The following is a 20,731-nucleotide window of genomic DNA, read 5'->3' on the forward strand; positions in this document are numbered from 1 at the left end:
TTTGCTCCTCATATTCCAAATCATTGATTTGATTCTTAGAATCTTCTACTCTACTGTTGAATCCCTGTAAAATATTCTTTATTTCAGTTAGTGTATGCTTAAACTGACTGGTCCTTTTTCATGTCTTTGACATTCTACTAAGATTCTTAAAAGTCTCATGAAGATCTCTGAATAACCTTATAGCCATGGTTTTGAACTCTTGTTTCCAGTAGTTTGCTTGCTTCCATTTCTTTCATTTGTGACATGTTTGTCTCCACATTTTGGCTGCTTCCCTGTGTCTGTTTCTGTGTATCAGGTAGAGCTGGTATGTCTCCTGGAATTGGTAGACACAGTGGCTCAGCCTGCCCAGTCATCTGAGCTGGACACTCTAAGAATGCCCCAGTGTGGGCCGTGTGCACATTCTTGTAGTTGAGCCTTGATTGCTGTTGGCGTCACTGAGAGGAGTTGACCTCTAAGCCAACTGGCTGTGAGGACCAGCTGCAACTACAGTGGGAGAGCTACTGTGCAGGAAACACTCCTATGGAGCAAGACTTGCTTCAGTGGGGCTTTGGTGCTCACTGAGTCTGCCACTTGAGTGTCACTTGTGAATGTGTAGAGTTGTAATCTGCTCTGTTCTGAAGCTGTTAACTGGGTGCACTGGCTCTAGGGCCTCCAGGGAGGTGTAAAGTCAGCCACTGCCTGGGGCCACTCAGCAGGAGCTACAGAGGGATCCAGACAGCTGCTATTTGCTATTTGTATTGGGCGTGGAGGTGCCCAAGTGAGGCCCAGCTGTGAAGCATGGCAGGTTGGTGCTAGTACTGGGTCTTGAGCCTTTTATTTATAGGTTTGGGGCACGCTGTCACCAGCTGCAGCTTGTTTGTGAGATTTTATCAAAGTCTGAAGCCTAAGTCAGGACAGGCCATTCGTATGGAAAAGCTGCTGCAAACATCTTGGGTAGGGCAGCAAATTGAATGGGGCAGGGTCACAGGGAATCCCCAGAGCAGAGCAAACCATGCGAGCCAGGCTGATGGAGACTCAGATATGGCTGCCAGCCAGCTCTGTGACAGGGGAGGTCCCAGCACAGGAACAATGACCCATGAAAGCATCTCCAGTCTGGGAGAAAGCCACCCCTGCCCTGATGCCAGACAATCCAGTTCCTCCCCATCTGTTTGGGTCCCCTGGCGCTGGAGCTTAGAAGAAGTGGGACCACGTAAGTTTGTGCACCGGCCCTTTAAGAGGCACACCTGGGTCTCCAGCAGCCTCTATGTAACTCAGCCACAATCCAGGCTGGTTTTTTAAAGTCCGTAGTTGTGGGGATTTCTCATTCCAGCTCTGGAACCCTGGGCTGGGGGGCTACTGGGGGGCTGGGACCCCTTGCTCCACACGGGCAGCCTCCACAGAGATGATCTCCCTCCCAATTAAAAAAACAGCACACCTGGGTGTCAGACCAGCCCGCTCCTCACTTCCACCCCTCCTACCAGTCTCAATGTGCTTTCTTCTTTACTTCTCTAGTTATAGGACTTCCATTCAGCCAGCTTTCAGGTGGTTCTGAATAATGGTTGTTCTGTATTTTAATTGTAATTTTGATGTGGTTGTGGGAGGCTGCACCAGCATTTATCTATGCCGCCATCTTGGTTCTAAAAACTTTTTGTTTTTTAAAAATAGCCTTAAAAACTCCCACGATGGAGGCAATACCATTATATATACAGTTAGACTCTTTTCTCTATATTTAAAATTGTTTTGTTTTTTATCCCACTGAGAATTAAGAAAAGGGAGTTTTAAGAAAGACCATTTTACAGAATATAGTTCAAAATTAATCCTGAAGAATCATTACTTCTCAAGTAGACCATGAAATTTTGGTTATTTAACCTTTTGCACTCGAATATTGAGTGTGACTCGACACGGTTAGCATTAGAATAAAGGAATCGAGAAAAAAGCAAGCGAGTGCAAAGGGTTAAAAAAGCACAGCCTGGCTGGTGTGGTGCAGTGGTTGAGCATTGACCCATGAACCAGGAGATAGCTGTTCCATTCCCTGTCAGGGCCATGCCAAGGTGGTGGGCTCAATCCCCAGTAGGGGGCTGGCAGGAGGCAACCAATCAATGATGTTTCTCTCTCATTGATGTTTCTATCTCTCTATCTCTCCTTTTCTCTCTCTATAAAATCAATAAAAACATTTAAAAAAATATTTGTAAAAGACAACCTGCCTTTAAAATTACAAAATACAAAAGCACAGGTTCTGGAACAGCACATGAAAATGAAGGCAAAAGGATTCTGTTTAAACCGAAGAACAGTTAGGTATAGGAGAGACACACTACAGTGTTTGTTCCTGTACGCCTGATGTAAAGATATGTGTGTGTGTGTGTGTGTGTGTGTGTGTGTGTGTTCATCTCTGTGCATAGAAGGGGAAAGGATAGGATTTGAAAAATTATTCGGGAAGGAACATATATTTTCTCTTTAAGGTTTGGGTTTTGAATATTTTTGTTCCAAGGAAAGGACTGGTCAGCTAGTGTAAACCCAGTTTAGCATTTATGGTAAAATTAAGGTAATGAGGCTTCCTCCCAATTAAAAAAACATCTTTCCACCCTACACTGGAAACTTCCTTTAAGAAAAAAGCTCAGCTATTTTGTGAAATAATATCTAATTCTTGTTAAAATCTTACAGGCACTGTAAGCTATCTTGTCAGATTTTGACAGGCACTGAAGCTATTTTGTAAAATTTTGAAGAGATTAAATGAGAGAATGCATTAAAATGCCCAACCCAAAGTAAGAGCTCAGTAAATTTGGTTACATGAATTATTTATGTACTCTATGGGAAGGGAAGGAAGGTGATGCTCATAGAAATTAAGGGTTTATTCAAGTTTACAGAGCTAGGATAGAGCAAAGTTGAGATTCAAACCCAAATTGTGTCAGGCTCTAACAGCTCGTGCTTTTAATCTCTACATTACACTCTTTTATCTTTTATCAATTTGTTTTCTTAAAGCTCTTCTGCTAGAAACCTTGAATACTGCTTTTTAAATGAAGGAAATTAGTTAAAACATCTGTACTGATTTTTCTGTTCTAAATGGGGTGATTTGAGAAAATTATATTAAACATAATTTATAATTAAACATAATATTATAATTGTAAAAATTATAATAAAGGTATTTCTTATCTCAAAATAATTCAAACTTACCATAGCTTTCCTAAACTTTTATATTGTGCTAGACACTCTAGAACAATTTTTTAAAAGCAAGATAAATTAAAAGGGGTAAAAAAATAAATAAAACAGGTGAATTTCTGTGTTGTCTTAAAGATTTCCTATTTAAGGAAATCTCCAAAAGATCCTAGTCTAGCAATTAAATCTTCTGTGACCAACTTTATTATTTGAATAGGTCATAGATTTTCTGTTCCAATGTGTTTTTTGGGGGGATATATATGTATTCCTTCCTAACTACTCTGGTGAAATTAAAATAAAATAACGTATTCTTCCTTATATTTGTATAGTACCTTGTAATTGTCAAAGACTTTTCACTATATTATCTCATTTGTTCTTCACAATGGCCTAAGAGTGAGAACAAGTGTTCTTTAGACCAAGCATATGAGATACTTAAGGCTCAGAAATTAAATAATTTCTATAGGGTCATATTGCTGGTAAATGGTAGATATTAGATTAGGATCCAGATCTTCAAACATGGAAGCTGGTATTCCTTCCAGTATATAACCCTATGTCTCAGTGCATGATGTTGCTACTTTGAATGCAAAATGTTACTTATGATTTGACTGTTTTTACACAAAGCACTCACCCTGTGCAGAGAGATCCTAACAGTAGCAACCTGTGCAGAGAGGCCCTGACTCCCTGGGAGCTTACCTGGTCAGATTTGGAGATTGAGCAGTCACTGGACAACCACCTGATAATTACTTGGCAATGGAGGGGGAAAGGTGTAGCAGAGCTCCTTGTAGATTTAAACATAGAGATGTTACAAAACTATCAAATGGAAACAAAACAAAAAGATTCCAGAGGATGAGTATAATTTTGTATACAAATCAGTTTATATATATATAGTTGGTTTATGGTTTCATTTGAGGATTTCTTAGCTTTGTTTTGTTTCCTTAGCTAAAGAGGTTTGAAGGGTTTACAATCAATATTATGTTTTACTAGAGGCCCGATACACGAAATTCGTGCAAGAGGAGGCCTTCCTTCCCCAGCTGCTGGCACCCGCTTCCCTCTGGCACCCGGGATCCGGGCTTCACTCGCAGCCCTGGCTTCATCCGGAAGGACGTCTGATCTAATTAGCATATTATGCTTTTATTATTATAGATACTGTACATACAAAAAGTAAAGCTCAGAAAAGTAAAATGATTTAGTCAAAGGACTAAAATAAAAATATCCTTAAAAATAGCTCATGTTTGCCTGGCCAGCATGGTTCAGTCAGTGGTTAAGCATTGACCTATGAACCAGGAGGTCATGGTTGACTTGCAGTCAGGGCACATGCCCAGGTTGTGGGCTTAGTCCACGGTGTGGAGCGTGCAGGAGACAGCCAATCAATGATTCTTTCTCATCATTGATGTTTCTTCCTCTCTCTTTCCCTCTCCCTTAATCTCTGAAATCAATAAAAATATATTTTCAAAAATAGCTCATGCTTATTGAGCATGACTTTTGTTTCTCTGCTTTAATGACTTCATTGAATCAATATAAAAACCTAACTGATAGATTCTGTTATGATTCCTACTTACCAAGAGCTTAAGTTATAGTAAAAATCTTTGAATCAAAATTCAACCTGTTCTTTTTAGTAGTGACACTTTGAGAAAGAAATGTAGCTAAACATTCTAGTGAATTTGGTGTTAAACACCAAATATATTGCCAAAGTTTAGCAATTTGGTCAATTCTAGTGCCTGTTAGAATTCTGTCCCAGTTTTATACTCAAACTAGAAGCCCGGTGCACGAAATTCGTGCATGGCGGGGGGTTGTCCCTCAGCCCAGCCTGTACCCTTTCCAATCTGGGACATCCCTCTCACAATCCAGGACTGCTGGCTCCCAACTGCTTGCCTGCCTGCCTTCCTGATTGCCCCTAACCGCTTCTGCCTGCCAGCCTGATCACCCCCTAACCACTCCGCTGCCAGCCTGGTTGATGCTTAACTGCTCCCCTGCCAGCCTGTTTGCCCCCAACTTCCCTCCTCTGCCAGCCTGGTCACCCCTAACTGCCCTCTCCTGCAGGGTTGATCACCTCCAACTGCCCTCCCTTGCAAGCCTGGTCCCTCTCAACTGCCCTCCCTTGCAGGCCTGGTCCCTCACAACTGCCCTCCCTTGCAGGCCGGGTGCCTCCCAACTGCCCTCTCCTGCTGGCCATATTGTGTCCACATGGGGGCAGGATCTTTGACCACATGGGGGCAGCTATATTGTGTGTTGGAGTGATAGTCAATCTGCATATTACTCTTTTATTAGATAGGATAGAGGCCTGGTGCAGGGGTGGGGGCCAGCTGGTTTGCCCTGAAGGGTGTCCCAGATCAGGTGGGGTTCCCTTGGGGTGTGGGGTGGCCTGGGCGAGGGGCCTGTGGTGGTTGGCAGGCCAGCCACGCCCCCTGGCAACCCAAGTGGAGGCCCTGGTATCTGGAATTTATTTTCCTTCTACAATTGAAACTTTGTAGCCTGGAGCGGAGCCAAGCCTGCTGCTCCCTCCGGGGCGGCAGCCATTTCTGTGGCAGTTAATTCGCCTTCTATAATTGAAACTTTGTAGCCTTAAGCGGGTGAGCCCGGCCAGGGTGTGCGGAAAGCTTTGCTTCCCCTGTTGCCGCCGGCAACCCTGGCCTGGTCTTTCCAGCTCCATGGCTGCCGCCATTCTGTTTGAATTTGTTTACCGTCTATAATTGAAACTTTGTAGCTTGAGTGGAGGCTTAGGCCTGCAACGGCTATCGGAAAGCTTGGCTTGCTCTGTTACCTGGGAAACCTTGCTCTCTTTGGCTGTAGCCATCTTGGATGGGGTTAATTTGCATACTCGCTCTGATTGGCTGGTGGACATGGCTTGGCTGGTGGGCATGGCTTATGTAGCGGAGTGATGATTAATTTGCATATTACCATTTTATTAGAGACGATGTCTTACCTTGCACTGTTTTTAGCAGGATAAAAATCTTATATACATGTCAGACCTTTTTAAGTAATTAAATGGATAGCCCTGGCTGGTGTGGCTCAGTTGGTTTAGCGCCGATGGACCTTTGTCTCTCATTGATGTTTCTCTCTCTCTCCCTCTACCTTCCTCTTTCTCTCAAAAAAGAAAAAAGAAATAAAATAATATTTAAAAAAATGGATAACTTGTTCAGAAAAACTCATTTCCTTGAACTGCCTAGATTAGAATTCCAAAAGTATAATTTTTATAGAACTAACTAATGGGAATAATTGATAGTATATGGTCAGATAAATTTGGAAAATACTATGCTAAGTATTAGTAAATAAATTTCTTTGCTGCAGGACTTGTCTGAGCCTATACATTGTGTGCCTACACATATTTTAAAGAGAAAACTATAATAGGCAGTATTTCTCTAATATATTGGTTTTTTTATGAAACTCATTTCAGAATATAACGTCTGAATTAGTGTTTTATGGAACATAGTTTTAAGATTCTAAGTTCATATCTGGGAAGAAATATTGACATTTAAGACTTGGATTTTTGCCATCAGCTCAAATTGACAATAAAATTGCTAACCTACATTTATGTAGATTTGCTTTGTTGTTATTCAAAGAACAACAGAAATCTGTTCTGTGCCTTAAACCATGAAAAGTTAAACCCATTTTTATTTCAAATATTCTATGAGAATTATATATGCTCTTTATAATAAACAGAAGTCAGTATGTTCTAAATTCCCCTTAGAGGTTGAAGATTAAGTAAATTATGCTATATACACAGGATAAGTATCTCTGTCAAAAAATGATCTTATAAGAATATTAACGAGGTGGGAACATTATTAAATTATATAAAGGCCCAGCCGGCTTGGCTCAGTAGTTGAGCTTCGATCTATGAATCAGGAGGTCATGGTTTGATACCCAGTCAGGACACATGCCTGGGCTGTGGTTCAGTTCCCAGTGGGGGATGTGCAGGACGCAGCCAATCAATGATTCTCTCTAATCATTAATGTTTATCTCTCTCTCTCTCCCTCTCCCTTTCTTTCTTAAATCAATAAAAATATATTTTTAAAGATTATATTAAGAAGTGTATACAAAACAATATATAGTATTATTCTAATATTATAAAAACAGGCAAATGAAAAAAAGAAAAACAGAAGACTGGAAGAAATAAAAACACCAAATGTTAACCTGATTATGAGTAAATCAGTTAAAACCAAAATATATGTCCAAATATATGTGCTACCACAGGGTACTTGCATTGTTTTTTTGTCTTAAAGTCTAGTATTTGGGAAACATAATTCAAAAGAAATCTTAAGCTCTAGATATGGTTTATACTCTTGCCAATTAAACAGGTCAGGTTAGTCTTTTGTTTGCCAGTTTCTGCAACTTTAAAGATGGAAGATATGTTTTATTTCTTCCTATCGACAGGATTTTGTGAAGACTTGTGAAATAATAAAATGTATTTTCTTCTGATATTTAATGTATGAGGTACTGATGATGTTAGCTATTCTGTGTCCCTAAGCTAAGCTGATTTTGAACCTCAAGGTGCTCTCACTCCTGTGAGCAAGTACCTAGAAAAGTACATGGGAGGACCCTGAGAAATCACTTCCACATCCTACATGGCTTTGGCTTACCTGCTAAATGATTAACATGCTTCAGGCACCACTCAGTCTGAGACTCCTCCAATTCACATTTCAACTCAACAGAGCATACTTTCCGCCCACAGCATCCTATAGAAATTGTACTTGCTGTGATCTCCAGTGACCTCCTCATTCTTTTTGGTCCTTCTCATTGATCACCTCCTTGAAATACTGACCTCACCTGGCTTCTCTCCATGATTCTCCTAGCCTCTCCTCCTCTGCTCTCTTCCTAGTCATTCTCCTTCTGCTGTCTCCTAATTGTTGATGTTCTCTGGGGCTCCATTCTCCATGCTCTTCTCCTTTCACTCCATAAATCATCTTTCACACCAAAGTCACACTTCTCAGGTCAGAAATCACTTTCCCTTCCCTCCTCTGAAAGAGAGGAAGAACCAGATTCAGAGAGCAATTGGCAGACACAATGATACTCCAAGTATCATAAAAAGGAATAGTCAGTTTGGCTCAGTGGATAAGAGTGTTGGACTGCGGACCAAAGGGTTCCAGGTTTGATTCCGGTCAAGGGCACTTACCTCAGTTGCAGGCCCAGGCCCAGGCCCTGGTCAGGCACTAGCAGGAAGAAAACAATCGTTGTGCTTCTCTCACACTATTTCTCTCTGTCTTTCCCTCTTCTACTCTCTCTGAAAATCAATGGAAGAATGTCCTTGGGTGAGGCTAAAAAAATATATAGTAAAAGTAAAACTTTTATTTCACTAATATTAGCTTGTTAGATAGTTAATAATAATAGAAATAATTTCCTTCCTTGGGTCATAGAAGTAATAGCAATTCACAATAGTCCTGCTCTTGAATACCCTCTTCCCTGTCAATCTTTCTTTGCAATAGTGCTAGAACCACTTCATGGATTTTTAAAAATTCTAATTCCTTCTCAGACAGGTGCAATTTGTTTTAGTCCTATATATTGGACATACAGTTAAACTGAACTACTTTAACTGTATCCTGCTACAGTTTACTAAGATTCAAAATTTGCCCTTTGTTCTTTAAGGAAGCGATAGACTATTTGGAAATATTCTAAACTATTTTATTTTATATCAAACATAATTCTTAAATATTATGTATAGAATTCCATGTAAAAAAAAATCAGTTCAGTATTGTTACTGTAAAACCCTGTGAAATATATTGCAATGAATTTTGCAGTATCTTATTACACATCATAAAAAGCTTCCAGGTTTTATTTTCCTAAATGTTATGTTGTAAGAATTACAATAAAAACATCTTTTTAAAAATTTTTTTAATGAATTGGATTGGAGGTTGTTTCTAGGTGGGACTATGATTAAGACATTATTAATGGAAATAATGAGGCAAATCCCAGAAGCAATTTCAAAGGATAACTAAGAGGACTTGGGCACATATTAGACATATTAGTATTAGATCTGTATTTCAGGTTTATTATATACAGCAACTAGTGTCAGAGCAGTTGCATTTGACACATTTTAGTTTGTTGTTGTATTTGAAATGAATCACATTTCAGGTTAATGACACTATAAGTAATTATTTTTACCACTAAAACTTATGTCTCTTTACTTTCTACTCCTACTCCCTTGACCCAAGTTCTTCTGTTTCCCCTGGATTGTTGTTGGAGTTTCCTATGAACTCTGGCCAAATAAACCTTCTCATCTTCAAGCACATCTCCAACCCTTTTGTTCATATAGTTGCCATCTCCCATGAATACCCTTTCTTCTGCCATTTCATTCCCATTACCAATTGGAATCCTTGTCATCCTTCAGAACCAAATCACCTGCTGTCTTCTCCATGATTCTGATCATCCCAGCTAGAACTGACAGCTTTTCTGAACTCCCACAGCACTGCATCTGGTCAGTTGGTTAACTGTGTATCCCTTTATCAGCATTTTATTTGTATCCCCAATGATGATGGTACTGTGTGTTACCTATTCAATAAATATTTATGACATGAATTAAAAGTATTTTAAAAACTGCAAATCCCTCCCCAACCAAGAGTTTTCCTTTGAGGAAAGTTAGTAGCCAGCTTTACATTAGTATGTATCTTTTGTAATATTGAAAATGTCACATCACCATTGTTGGGGATACTTAAGACAAAGAGGGGACTTGATGTTGGGAATAGAAAAAGTTAAAGACTGTGCAGAATTAGCCATTTTTGCAAGGAAACTTTTGGTTGGATAAAGGCTGAAGAAAAAAGCCTGAACGTGAACCTTTATTGCTGCACTCCTGTCCCTTAGGAGGGAGAAGAGTGAACTGAATATAAGGACTTCAGTCCGGCTGGTGTCACTCAACCTATGAACCAGAGGTCATGGTTTGATTCCCAGTCAGGGCACATGCCTGGTTTGAGGGCTCAGTTCCTAGTAAGAAACATGCAGGAGGCAGCTGATCAGTGTTTCTCATCATTGATGTTTCTATATCTCCCCCCTCTCCCTTCCTCTCTGAAATCAATAAAAATATATTTTAAAAGAAAACAAGGACTTTAGCCTTTGGGTCCTTGGAAACCCAGGGCACTGAATTGGATGGGGAACAGATATAGAAAGAAAATGTCTCTTAGCAGGCATATTATCTGCAAAAGGTCAAGCTTAATTTGTAAGCATCTCTTTCAACCTGCTTTGGGAGGTGATTCTACAATTTCTAGGGAACAAGAAACTTGGTTGTATGGTGCCCATTATTACTAGTATAGAATGTGGAAAATGTTATCCATAAGCTGTTATTTTTAATGAAGGTTAAAAATATATTCGTTTCCTTGATGTTTCGTTCATGACTTACGACTCTATTTTGTTCTATAAAGTCTTGGGTTCTTCAATCAACCAAATTCTACTAGGATTTTACTGTAGGCTGGAGAGGACTACTATACTAATATTCAGCCAATGTTTTCAGAACTATGAAACCTGTCTAAATAGGTGCCATATTCCACAGTGCAATTGGCAATTCTTGAGGATCCTAGATTGTGACATGCACTCTTGTGGCTCTGAGTCTTTACCCATGCTGCTTCCCTTGACTAAAATACCTTTCTTCTTCTTCTTCTTCTTCTTCTTCTTCTTCTTCTTCTTCTTCTTCTTCTTCTTCTTCTTCTTCTTCTTCTTCTTCTTTTTTTTTTTGCAAGGTTAACCCATAGTTATCCTACATAAGTTTTACTCAGATGTCATCCCCTCCAAAAAGCCTTCCTGAATGCTTTCATTAGAGCCACTCCCCATGGATTGGGCGCCACGCCTGCCTGTTTCCATGGTAGCCTGGGCTTCCATCAAAATACTCACCTCTGGTGTGGCCCTTGCCATCCACAGGTCCTCCTCCCACTGTGTAAGCTCCTCTAGGAGCCTTGTAAATGCTAAGTAATCAGCAGCATACTTCCCAGGCCCTGAGGGTTCAATGACTGTTCATTGAATGAATAAATGCACAGTCTTACAGAAAATGTAATGGAAACCCCTCTACCCGGCAGATGTGAGTTGTCAATATTAGTTGTCGGAGAATTTTGGAGAACTGTCATCTGTGTTCTCCTTATCTTCTCCCCACCTGGTAAGTAGTAGATAAACCGGCCTGAAAGGGTCCTATCCAACTCACTATTTAAAAACAGTGATTATTTTTACTGTGTAGATCCCCGGGAGAAGAACAGACTGAAACATTTTTGTGTCTCAGCGAACATTTGAAATTTTGCTGCCAAACTTATTAAACCCACCTCAACGGTCTTTCTGATTTTTAAAATAGTCCACTAGAAAGAGCTCTCTGGGGGTAACCATTTTCATTTGTAATATAAATCGTGTTAACAATCTATCACATCCATCTAGATCTCTTCTAATAATTCAGCTTTTCCTGTTTTTCTTTCTCGGTTTGGCAGGAGTACTACAGGTCTTTATGATTCAATTGTATAGTTTTTCACAGAACAAATGATAAGAATAAGTGTGAACCCATAACTATGTTGAAGCAGCATTTTCTTTCAGGACAAACAAAAAATCATGAGCTACCTATAAAGAATTGGCTCTAAAATCTTGAAATAGGTCTTGCTTTAAATTTTCCCCTGAAAGTTATAGTGGCTGATAATAATTATTCTCTTTGCTTCAACTATAATAAAAGGGTGAGAATGGTTTGATAAAATGCATAATTAAAAAAAAAAAAAAGCAAAAACCCTATTTTGGATCCGAGTAGGATGACAGCCCTTAGTATTGGGCCCGGTGGGTGGAACTAACCAGTGATGGGATGCGACGCCTATGAAATGTTGTAATCCAGAGTTTCATTAAACATAAAAATAACTGCTGACAAAAGTTCACCTAAGTAGCATGTTGCCCCTAATTTCGTTTGCATATTTTTGTTTCAAACACCTAATGCGTAACGATAACGATGCCTCCCCCACCGGCTGCCCCGCGGGCGCCGCTCCGGACCCACCGCCCCCGGCGCCGGCCCCGGGCCGCCCGCCCCTCGCGCCGGCCGGGCGGGGGCACAGGTGCCCGAGCGCGGCGACCCCGGGCCGCAGCGCCGCCCTGCGCTTCTCCCGCCGCGGCCTTTCGGGAGTCCTGGGGAGCCGGGACTTGCCCTGCACCCTCGCCCGTCTGCCAACGGCGCCGGCGGGGAGCGAGCGTGAGAAAGTGAGCGCGTACGGAGAGCGAGCGGCGGCCCGGGGCGTGGGCCCCGGCGTCCGCGAGCCCGGACCCCCGGCCGGCCCCGCCGCCTCCGCGCCGCGGAGGGCGGGGGCCGCGAGCAGCCAGGCGCGGCCGGCGGGCGCCGGGGGTTGACGGGACGCGCGCTCCGGGCCGGCGCCCGTTCGAGCCCGCGCCCCCCCCCCCCCCCGCGTGCCCGCGCCGCTGCGCGATGCAGTGTGGGGAATGGCTGGGGTTGGCTGAAGAGCGCACAGTGGAGTTTTAATGTCCGCCATGTTGGCCATGGCGTATTGAAGAGAGCGAGCGAGAGAGGCGCGGAGCGGCACAGCCTCCCACCCTCCCGGCTGCTGTTAGGGCCCGGACGGCGAGCTCTGCGCTCCGCCCCTCAAGTCCCCGGCAGCGGCAGACGAGTGGGGACCGATCCCCCGGTTCTCCATGATCCCGCTGGCCGGGGCCGTTTCCCCAGAGCAGAGCCGTATCTGCTGCGCCTGAGATGAGTAAACTGTCGTTTCGGGCGCGGGCGCTAGACGCCTCGAAGCCGCTGCCGGTTTTCCGCTGTGAGGATCTGCCCGACCTGCACGAATACGCCTCGATAAACCGAGCCGTGCCGCAGATGCCCACCGGAATGGAGAAGGAAGAGGAGTCGGTACGTGTTAACTCCCCTGTCCGACCCACCGCCAGGCCCCGCTCCCTCTGCTGCCGGCGGCGGCGGCGGCGGAGCACCAAACCCACACAAAATGGCCGCCATCTTCTCTCCGCCGCCGACTCTCAGTCGCCGGCCGGCCTTTTACCCCGCTTCCCCCGGCCTCGAACCCCGGCCGCCGCGGCTAGACGGGACCTCCTCGGAGGCCACCCGCTGACCCTGGCTACTTGTAGCCGGGTCCTACGGAGTTCGGGAGCCCGAAAGGCACAAAGGGGTCACGTGACGGAGCTGCCGGCAGCCATTTTGTGGTCTCAGTTGTCGGGTTGGGCCTGGTGCTTCTGGAGCCGGGAACGGGCTGGGTCGCGGTGGGGGTGCGGCGCGCCGCGTGTGAGGAGGACCCGCCTGCAGGCCGCTTCGCGGGCCACTGGGTGGCGCTCTAGGGCCGCCTCGGCTTTCGCGCGCCTTGGGCGCCTGTGAGCTCAGGTTCCGTGCACCGAGGGGGCGTTTCACTTCCTGGTGGCCTGGAAATGTGGGGCCTCACGTGGAGCTTCAGTGTTGCTTGCAGGTCTTTGAGACTTGATCACCCCATCCCTGCAACGAGGTGCTTGAAAGGACTGCAGGTTTGCCCCGACGCCTTTTTCAAAGCAGATTTCCTGTATACTTGGCACTTGTGCATCCATTCTCCCCTCCCTCCCCCCAGTTCTAGTTAGTTGGGAGGAGAATAAACGACTGTCTCTCCGTTTTTCTCTGATCCTTGAGAATATGTTGCAGGTGATTGCAGATATTTTTATTAGTACGTGGCTCGTCTAAAACCTGTAATTTTATTATCGGGTTTCGTTTTGTGGGTGTTTTTTTTTTTAAATAAAGTTTTAAGTTCGCGTGCTTTCTAATTTCTCATCACGGTGGGGGGGGGGGAGAAAACACCCACTTCAAGTAGATGTTACAGATCTACATTTCAAAAGAGGATCCTTTCTTATCCATAATTTTGCTCTAAAGAAATCTTAATGTTAAGATGTCTAATTTGGATGGGTTTCAGTATTTAAATAGTTACAGCTTATAGACATCGTATCATAGCTGTGGCTTTACCTTGTCGTGGAAGTTGGGTTCAGACAGAAGGATAATAGAATCTTCCTCTCATTTCCCCCAGATCCTTGACAGTATAACTTGATGACTTCTAACCCTAAGGAATTGCATACCTTGGTTTTCAGGTACAGCCGTTTAAACAGGGTGCAGTGTATTGACAGTTCAAGGAAGTCGAGGAATCGCTGGATTTGTGCCCTACAATTTTGTTGTGGAAAATTGTACTGTAATGCCTCCATTTGGTACTGTAAGCATCTTAAATGTAGAAATTATACTCTGTAATGTTGATTTTGAAAATAAAGCTGTTTAAACTGTTTGGGTTGTTTAACCTTTTAAAGTAAAACAGTTGTGACAGTCGAATGTTACTTTTCAGAGTAGTGTCTTAAATATAACTTTACAGGTAAGCTAAATAATAAGTGTATGTAGTAGTGGAGATTGTCAGTACATTGAGATAGAACCTCTTATTTTACTTGTATCATCTTTAGTGTAGAATGGTGCCATTTGTTTATTTTTAAATAAGTGATTTGTTTTTAAAAATTAAAGTACTTGTGACTGCAGAATCTTGTCTTTTGGTTTTATTTTTGTTTCTAAGTTTTACAGATTATACTTTAAATTTGGGGTGTTGCAGTTACACTGCCCTGGAAATTAATTTCTAGTTCTTGCTTTGCGGGCAAGGAAGGGGAGAACCTTGATAAAAGCAATATAGTACTGTAGTACACTTAGAAGTTTAGTTAAGTTGTGCTTTAGTTAAAAGTCTTGGGCAATCCCAAGAGCAACAGCCTGAAATCAGAGTTGACTTCAGCTGAAGTATCAACATGCTTTTTAAATTTTACAGATAATTTTTGTGCACTGAAATAATTCTGACATTTTATAGTGCAATAGATTTCATTAGTTTGTAACATGTGGAGTCCCTATTTTTGAGGGACATGAGGGGTGGGTTTTTTCACACTACCCTTTTCTGTCATCTGTTTAAAATTTATTTCACTTCACATCCAACTGAAACTCTGATCCGTGAAGCATAGGCCTCAAGAATAGATAATGAATTTAGTAGAAGAATGTGAACAGGACCAGGTAAACAGCTGCTTTCCATTCCTGTGGTTCATGCTGGTAGTTAATGGCTATATAAATCACAATATTGAAAGTAGCATGTTACAGAATTATGAAAATGTACACTAAGAATAAAGGTCATTGAATTGAGTCAACCTTAGAAAAACAAAAACTTTTTGATAATTTGCTGATACATGATACACTTCTTACAAAGACAAAGGATTAAAACAAACTTTTGCCTTTGATTGACACATTGGTTATGGTGTCTTTTAGGTAGGAGTGACCCAGAACCTGAATCAAGTGTCACATAATCCAGTGTTGGTCAAAGATGGGATAGATTTAGATGAGGAAAGTTTTGTATACACCACCTCATTAAGAAAGCATTTCATGATCAAAATGTATCTGCAAAATTGTCAACTGAGCTATACCTAAAATATGGTAATTACTACCATATTTTGTTTCTATGGTAAACTTGGACAGAAATTCTACATCTTAACACTGGGAAAATAACATTAATGTACTCCCATTTAACCAATTTTTATAATATAAGCTTAATACACTGACATAATGAGGCATTCCTCTTAGTTTTTAAGAAACTAAGTAGAATTCTCTTGCCCCCTAAATGAATTTTTCTCAACTTTGGAATTCAGTTATTCGTGTTTTTGTTGTTGTAGAATTGAAAAGTAATTTCAGATTATAATAGAGGGACTTGATCGAGATCATAGGTGATAGGGATTAAATGTCTGAATTGATATAATGTAATGCGTTGTAACAGTAAATCAAAAAGTAACAGTTGAAGGTTTTAATGAGTTACAGGAGTAATTTTCAAATCATTGGAAGTCAGTAGACTGAGCTGTAAATATGAGATAAATGAGTTTCTTTAGGGGTGAAAAGGACAGAAGTTAAAGCATTTGGGGAGGGGGCAAATGTTGCACCATTATAATATTTTAACTTTTCTTTAAGATTATAATCTTAACTTTAAGGTCTTAACTTTAAAATTAGAAGTGTTAAAATAATAAATATAGTGCCACAGTTTTACCTTTAATTGAAAGGAAACTTTTCTAAGATGTCAGTACTATTGACTTTTTAAAAATTATTATTAAAATTGGAGCTTTATGTTAAGTTATAATTCTCCTTTATGGACATTTCTCACTTTAGGAATGACATTCTGAAATTGTTGGTTTTAAAGTGATATTTAACAAATTGGAGTTACCTGGTTCCTTTAGTGGTTTAACTTACTGCAATGGGATGAATGCAGGCTGTGTGGCTGCATTTATTATAAGGGACAGAGAAGAACCGTTCTTGTCCTTGCTTAGACTGGGTTGGGTAGGCTATGTGATGTAATTAACATGTTGATGGTATCACATTGATATTACCCTACACAGCCACCTTAGAATTGGGGTTTAGCCATCGAAGACCAACACCTAGTTTAAATTGGGTTCTAATTAGATGGAATAGTCTCATACAGTATGCTTTCTCTCCTCTTAAAATTATATTCTTCATTTACTGGCCCAGTATACAATCTTATTAAACCCAAGTTAAGGACCATTTACAAAGCAGATAGGTGGTTTTTGTTTTAATTAGGAGGAAATTAAAAATATATACATACTCTGACATGAGAATAAAATGGTTAAGCACTCCATTTTCAAAACAAAAGTCTTTTTTTTTATAAAAATAAGTTTAAATTACTTTATAAGCTTAAAAGTTTGATTTCTCACATTTGAAAGGAATTAATATATTTCCTTTAAAATTTTGTAAACCAAGTTTTTTTAATTCAGATAAAACCACAAGTAATTGAGAAACAATGATAAAATCAACTTTTTACCCTGCCCAAGATATTTTTGAATAGAAGTTTCTAAGTTGGGGTTTTGAGGGTTACATGAAATGATTCTGGAAGACAGTGGATTACCATATATGTATATAAAATTTTTGATGGTATATTTTTCTAGGGAGAAAGTTCATATTTGTCAGCAATTTCTCAGTGTTGGAAATTGGTTGGTGGGGTTGGAGGCATGGAGAAAGCTCAAAAATCTATGCCCTAGAAGTTTCAAATGGAGTTATTTTGGTTTTATCAGAATGGCAGTTATTACATGAACTTAATAGGAGAAAATAATTGAAAAATTAAAGGGTCAAGAAGAGACAAACCTCTCGAAAACTATAGTACCTAGGTGCCTAAAGTATTAATATTTTCTCCTGTTTCAGTATTCTATTTGATACTTAAAAATTTGTATGAGTACCATTTGTACTTTCATTTTCTTATAAAACAATAATAATGAAAACTAATGGGCTTATGTAGCTAATGGTGTATGTGAGTGCTTTGTGATATGTAATGGAATTTGTGCTGAACTGTCTTTTCTCTGTTAATCAACAGGACTTAACTAAAAGTACCATATAAATATAGGGTAGCTTAAATTTTGTAAACAAGGAATAATAATCTGTGCTTACAAATTCATGAATTTGTGGCTAGGATTAAATATTAAACCTACCATGCACTTGGTTTCAGTTTTAACTTTTTCATTCGACCACATCATGGTATGTAGTAGTAGTCATTGTAAAGAAATAGATGGAAGATATATGTGTGTATGTATGTGCATACATAATAGCAGGAGTTTTTGTTTGTATATATAAATGTGTGGTTCTGACTATATGGTTCAGTTTTCCTGAAAAGTTAAGGGGACTTGTTAACAGCAATTGGTAATTGGTTAAAACAGTAATTGTAAAGCAGAGGGTAGCATTTTAAAAAGGGCAATAATGCCATGAAATAATGGTATAGTTTGTGATTTTACTTCTTAAAAGAAGTCAACTAACAGCTCCAGCTGGTGTGGCTCGGTTGATCATTGTGCTGTGCACCAAAGGTTTGATAGTTCCATTACAGGCCAGGGCACATGTCCAGGTTTCAGGCTTGATCCCTGGTGGGTAGCCGAAGGATGTTCTGCTCTGACATCAATGTTTCTTTCTCTCTCCCTCTTTCCCTCCCTCCCTTCCTATCTACTTCTCTAAAAATCAATTAAATATCTTTTAAATTTTGAGAAAAAAAGATTTGGGAATCAAATGAACTATGAGTCTTTAAGTGCACAAGTGGCATGAAATACAGAGACAAAACTAGACAGAATATGTCTTACTTCTAAAGTAAACTCTTGAACCCTTAAAGTGTGACTTAACAATATATCACAGTAACTTTCCTGTAAGAAATTTATGGGGAAATCAATGAGTAAATAAGTGATTCAAATGTTTTAAGCAACTTGCTAGAACTACTTTTTGAAGCTGTTATCTTCACATTTATAAATTGTGGCAGATCTAAGAAGTGAATTTCATCTGTAGAGGTAGATGAAAAAGTTGTGTAGTTAATAAATCTAATATGACCCATTGTCTGGAATTGTACCTTTGATGAATAGGGATACACTCACTTCTTTAAAAGATAAAGTCCTTCAGTTATTTGTTATGAAGGTTTATCTTTAATAAGTTTGGTTCAATTTTGAATATGCATGGTGACATAGTTTGCTGAATCTCGCAACAGATTATTAAAGCAAATCAGTTTGGTTTAATTTCCTTTAATCAGTAGAGCAAGTTCTGGCTGAAGAAATAGGATGTGGCCTTGCAGTGAATCCAAGGCAAAGATTATCTGAAGTTTAAATAGCCTGTGAATGATTTAATATGGGTTCAAGTGTTTTCATATATTGGGATGAATTATTTTGGAGTTCATTTTTTAATTTTGAAATCATAATCAGCTCGGCCAGTATTGCTCAGTGGTTGAACGTCAGACCATGCACCAAGAGGTCACCAGTTCGATTCCTGGTTAGGACACATGCCTGGGTTGTGGGCTCAGTTACCAATAGGGACTGTGCCAGAAGCAGCCAATCGATGTTTATGTTTCTCTCTCATTGATGTTTCTATGTCTCCCTACCTCTCCCTTCTTCTCTCTCTAAAATGAATAAAAACACATGTTATATATACATGTTCTCTGAGAAAATGTACTTTTACTTTTTGAGGGCTTAGACAAGTCAGTTACTCTTACTAAATGAACTTCAGTAAAAGGCAGCATATGTAAATATGCTGTACTGATGAATTTCATTATTATCAAACTAGAGGCCCGGTGCACGAAATTCGTGCACGGAGGGGGGGTGTCCCTCAGCCCAGCCTGTACCCTCTCCAATCTGGGACCCCTCGAGGGATGTCCAACTGCCCATTTAGGCCCGATCCCAGTGGGATCGGGCCTAAATGGGCAGTTGGTTATCCCTCTCACAATCCAGGACTGCTGGCTCCCAACTGCTTGCCTGCCTGCCTTCCTGATTGCCCCTAACCGCTTCTGCCTGCCAGCCTGATCACCCCCTAACCACTCTGCTGCCAGCCTGATTGATGCCTAATTGCTCCCCTGCCAGCCTGTTTGCCCCCAACTTCCCTCCTCTGCCGGCCCGGTCACCCCTAACTGCCCTCCCCTGCAGGGTTGATCACCTCCAACTTCCCTCCCTTGCAGGCCAGGTGCCTCCCAACTGCCCTCCCCTGATGGTCAATTTGCATATTACCTCTTTATTATATAAGATACTAATAGAATGTTTAGAATAGCCTTTTTTGTTGTTGTTGATTCTCAAAAACTACTTGTATTTATACAGTCCCTTGTATTTGGGATCATCAGATATAAACATGTTAGATGTATTCTCTGTCCCTAAGGAGTTGTATGATATAGTCATAAAAAATTATCTTTAAGTTTAGATAACTTTTAATTGGGAAAAGCATCAAACTGGGAGTTATTAGACCTAACCTCATCTAGCTTCCAAAACTGTGTGTGCATACATGCTCCCACTCATCCAGGTTTTGTTAACTGCAAAATGAAGTACAACTATGATCGTTTCCTGTTGTGGGTATATTGTGTTACCAATATTTGTCTGTTTCCAAATGTGTATTATGTGTTTATAATTATAATCATTAAATCTTAAATTAGCTAATGACTTCTGCATATTATATGAACATAATTTACACAGAAGTAGTCTGGGTGCATGGATAACTGGTTTCTGTTTTATAAATTGTGGCAGATATAAGAAGTGAATTTCATCCACCAGCCCCACTGTAGTAGGTAGTTAAAAAATAAAGTTGTGTAGTTAATAAATCTACTATGACCCATTGTGACTAAATCCTCTTCTAGAGGATTTAATGAATGTAAATGGGTGTGGTAGTCACAGAATGCTTTTAGTGTTATGAGAATTTTAAATGAGAGCCGGAATTTTATAGTGATGGTTGCAAATTTCTGCTTTACCCATAAGGTAATAGAATCTGAAGGGGAAACAATATAAATATGGCTATTTTGAGATCTAAAGGAATAATTTGATCATTATTCTAAATGTTCAGTGGGGATATTTGAGGTAAGGTATGTTGTACAAAGGCTGAGAAAATATAGAAAATCATTTTCATTCACTTTTGTAGCACATAGTTGTTGTGTATTTGCTATGAGCCGAAGACTTAAATAAAGGCCTTATGGGTACAGTAGTGAATAAACAAGGTTCCTTTTTTTCATAGGTCTTACGTTCTAGAACATGGGCTTTATGAGGGCAGGAATTTTGCCTGTTTTATTCACGATGTGTTTTCAGCACTTGAATTAGTGCCTGGCATGTGGTAAGGATTCAGTGTTTGTTTACTGAGTGACCAAATTCCAATGGGAAAATACAGACAAAAGGCAAATGAATAAAA

The 20,731-nt window shown here is 40.5% G+C and overlaps 1 protein-coding gene across 3 annotated transcripts in view; it reads left to right on the forward strand.

Moving 5' to 3' along the window:
• Positions 1 to 20,731, forward strand: part of EPC1 (enhancer of polycomb homolog 1) — a 101,200-nt gene that overhangs the window by 14,609 nt on the left and 65,860 nt on the right. Inside the window, exon 1 of one of the 3 annotated variants that reach the window (XM_079768601.1) lies at positions 12,456 to 12,925. The exons of 1 other annotated variant lie outside the window; for it this stretch is intronic. In XM_079768601.1, the coding sequence (XP_079624727.1) occupies positions 12,773 to 12,925 (153 nt within the window). In that variant the 5' untranslated portion in view covers positions 12,456 to 12,772. Of the gene's footprint in view, positions 1 to 12,455; positions 12,926 to 20,731 lie in introns of those variants that run through there. One more of the 3 variants, XM_079768602.1, reaches the window with a different exon arrangement.

The sequence above is a fragment of the Cnephaeus nilssonii genome (assembly GCF_951640355.1).
Source record: "Cnephaeus nilssonii genome assembly, chromosome: 4".
NCBI lineage: Eukaryota > Metazoa > Chordata > Mammalia > Chiroptera > Vespertilionidae > Cnephaeus > Cnephaeus nilssonii.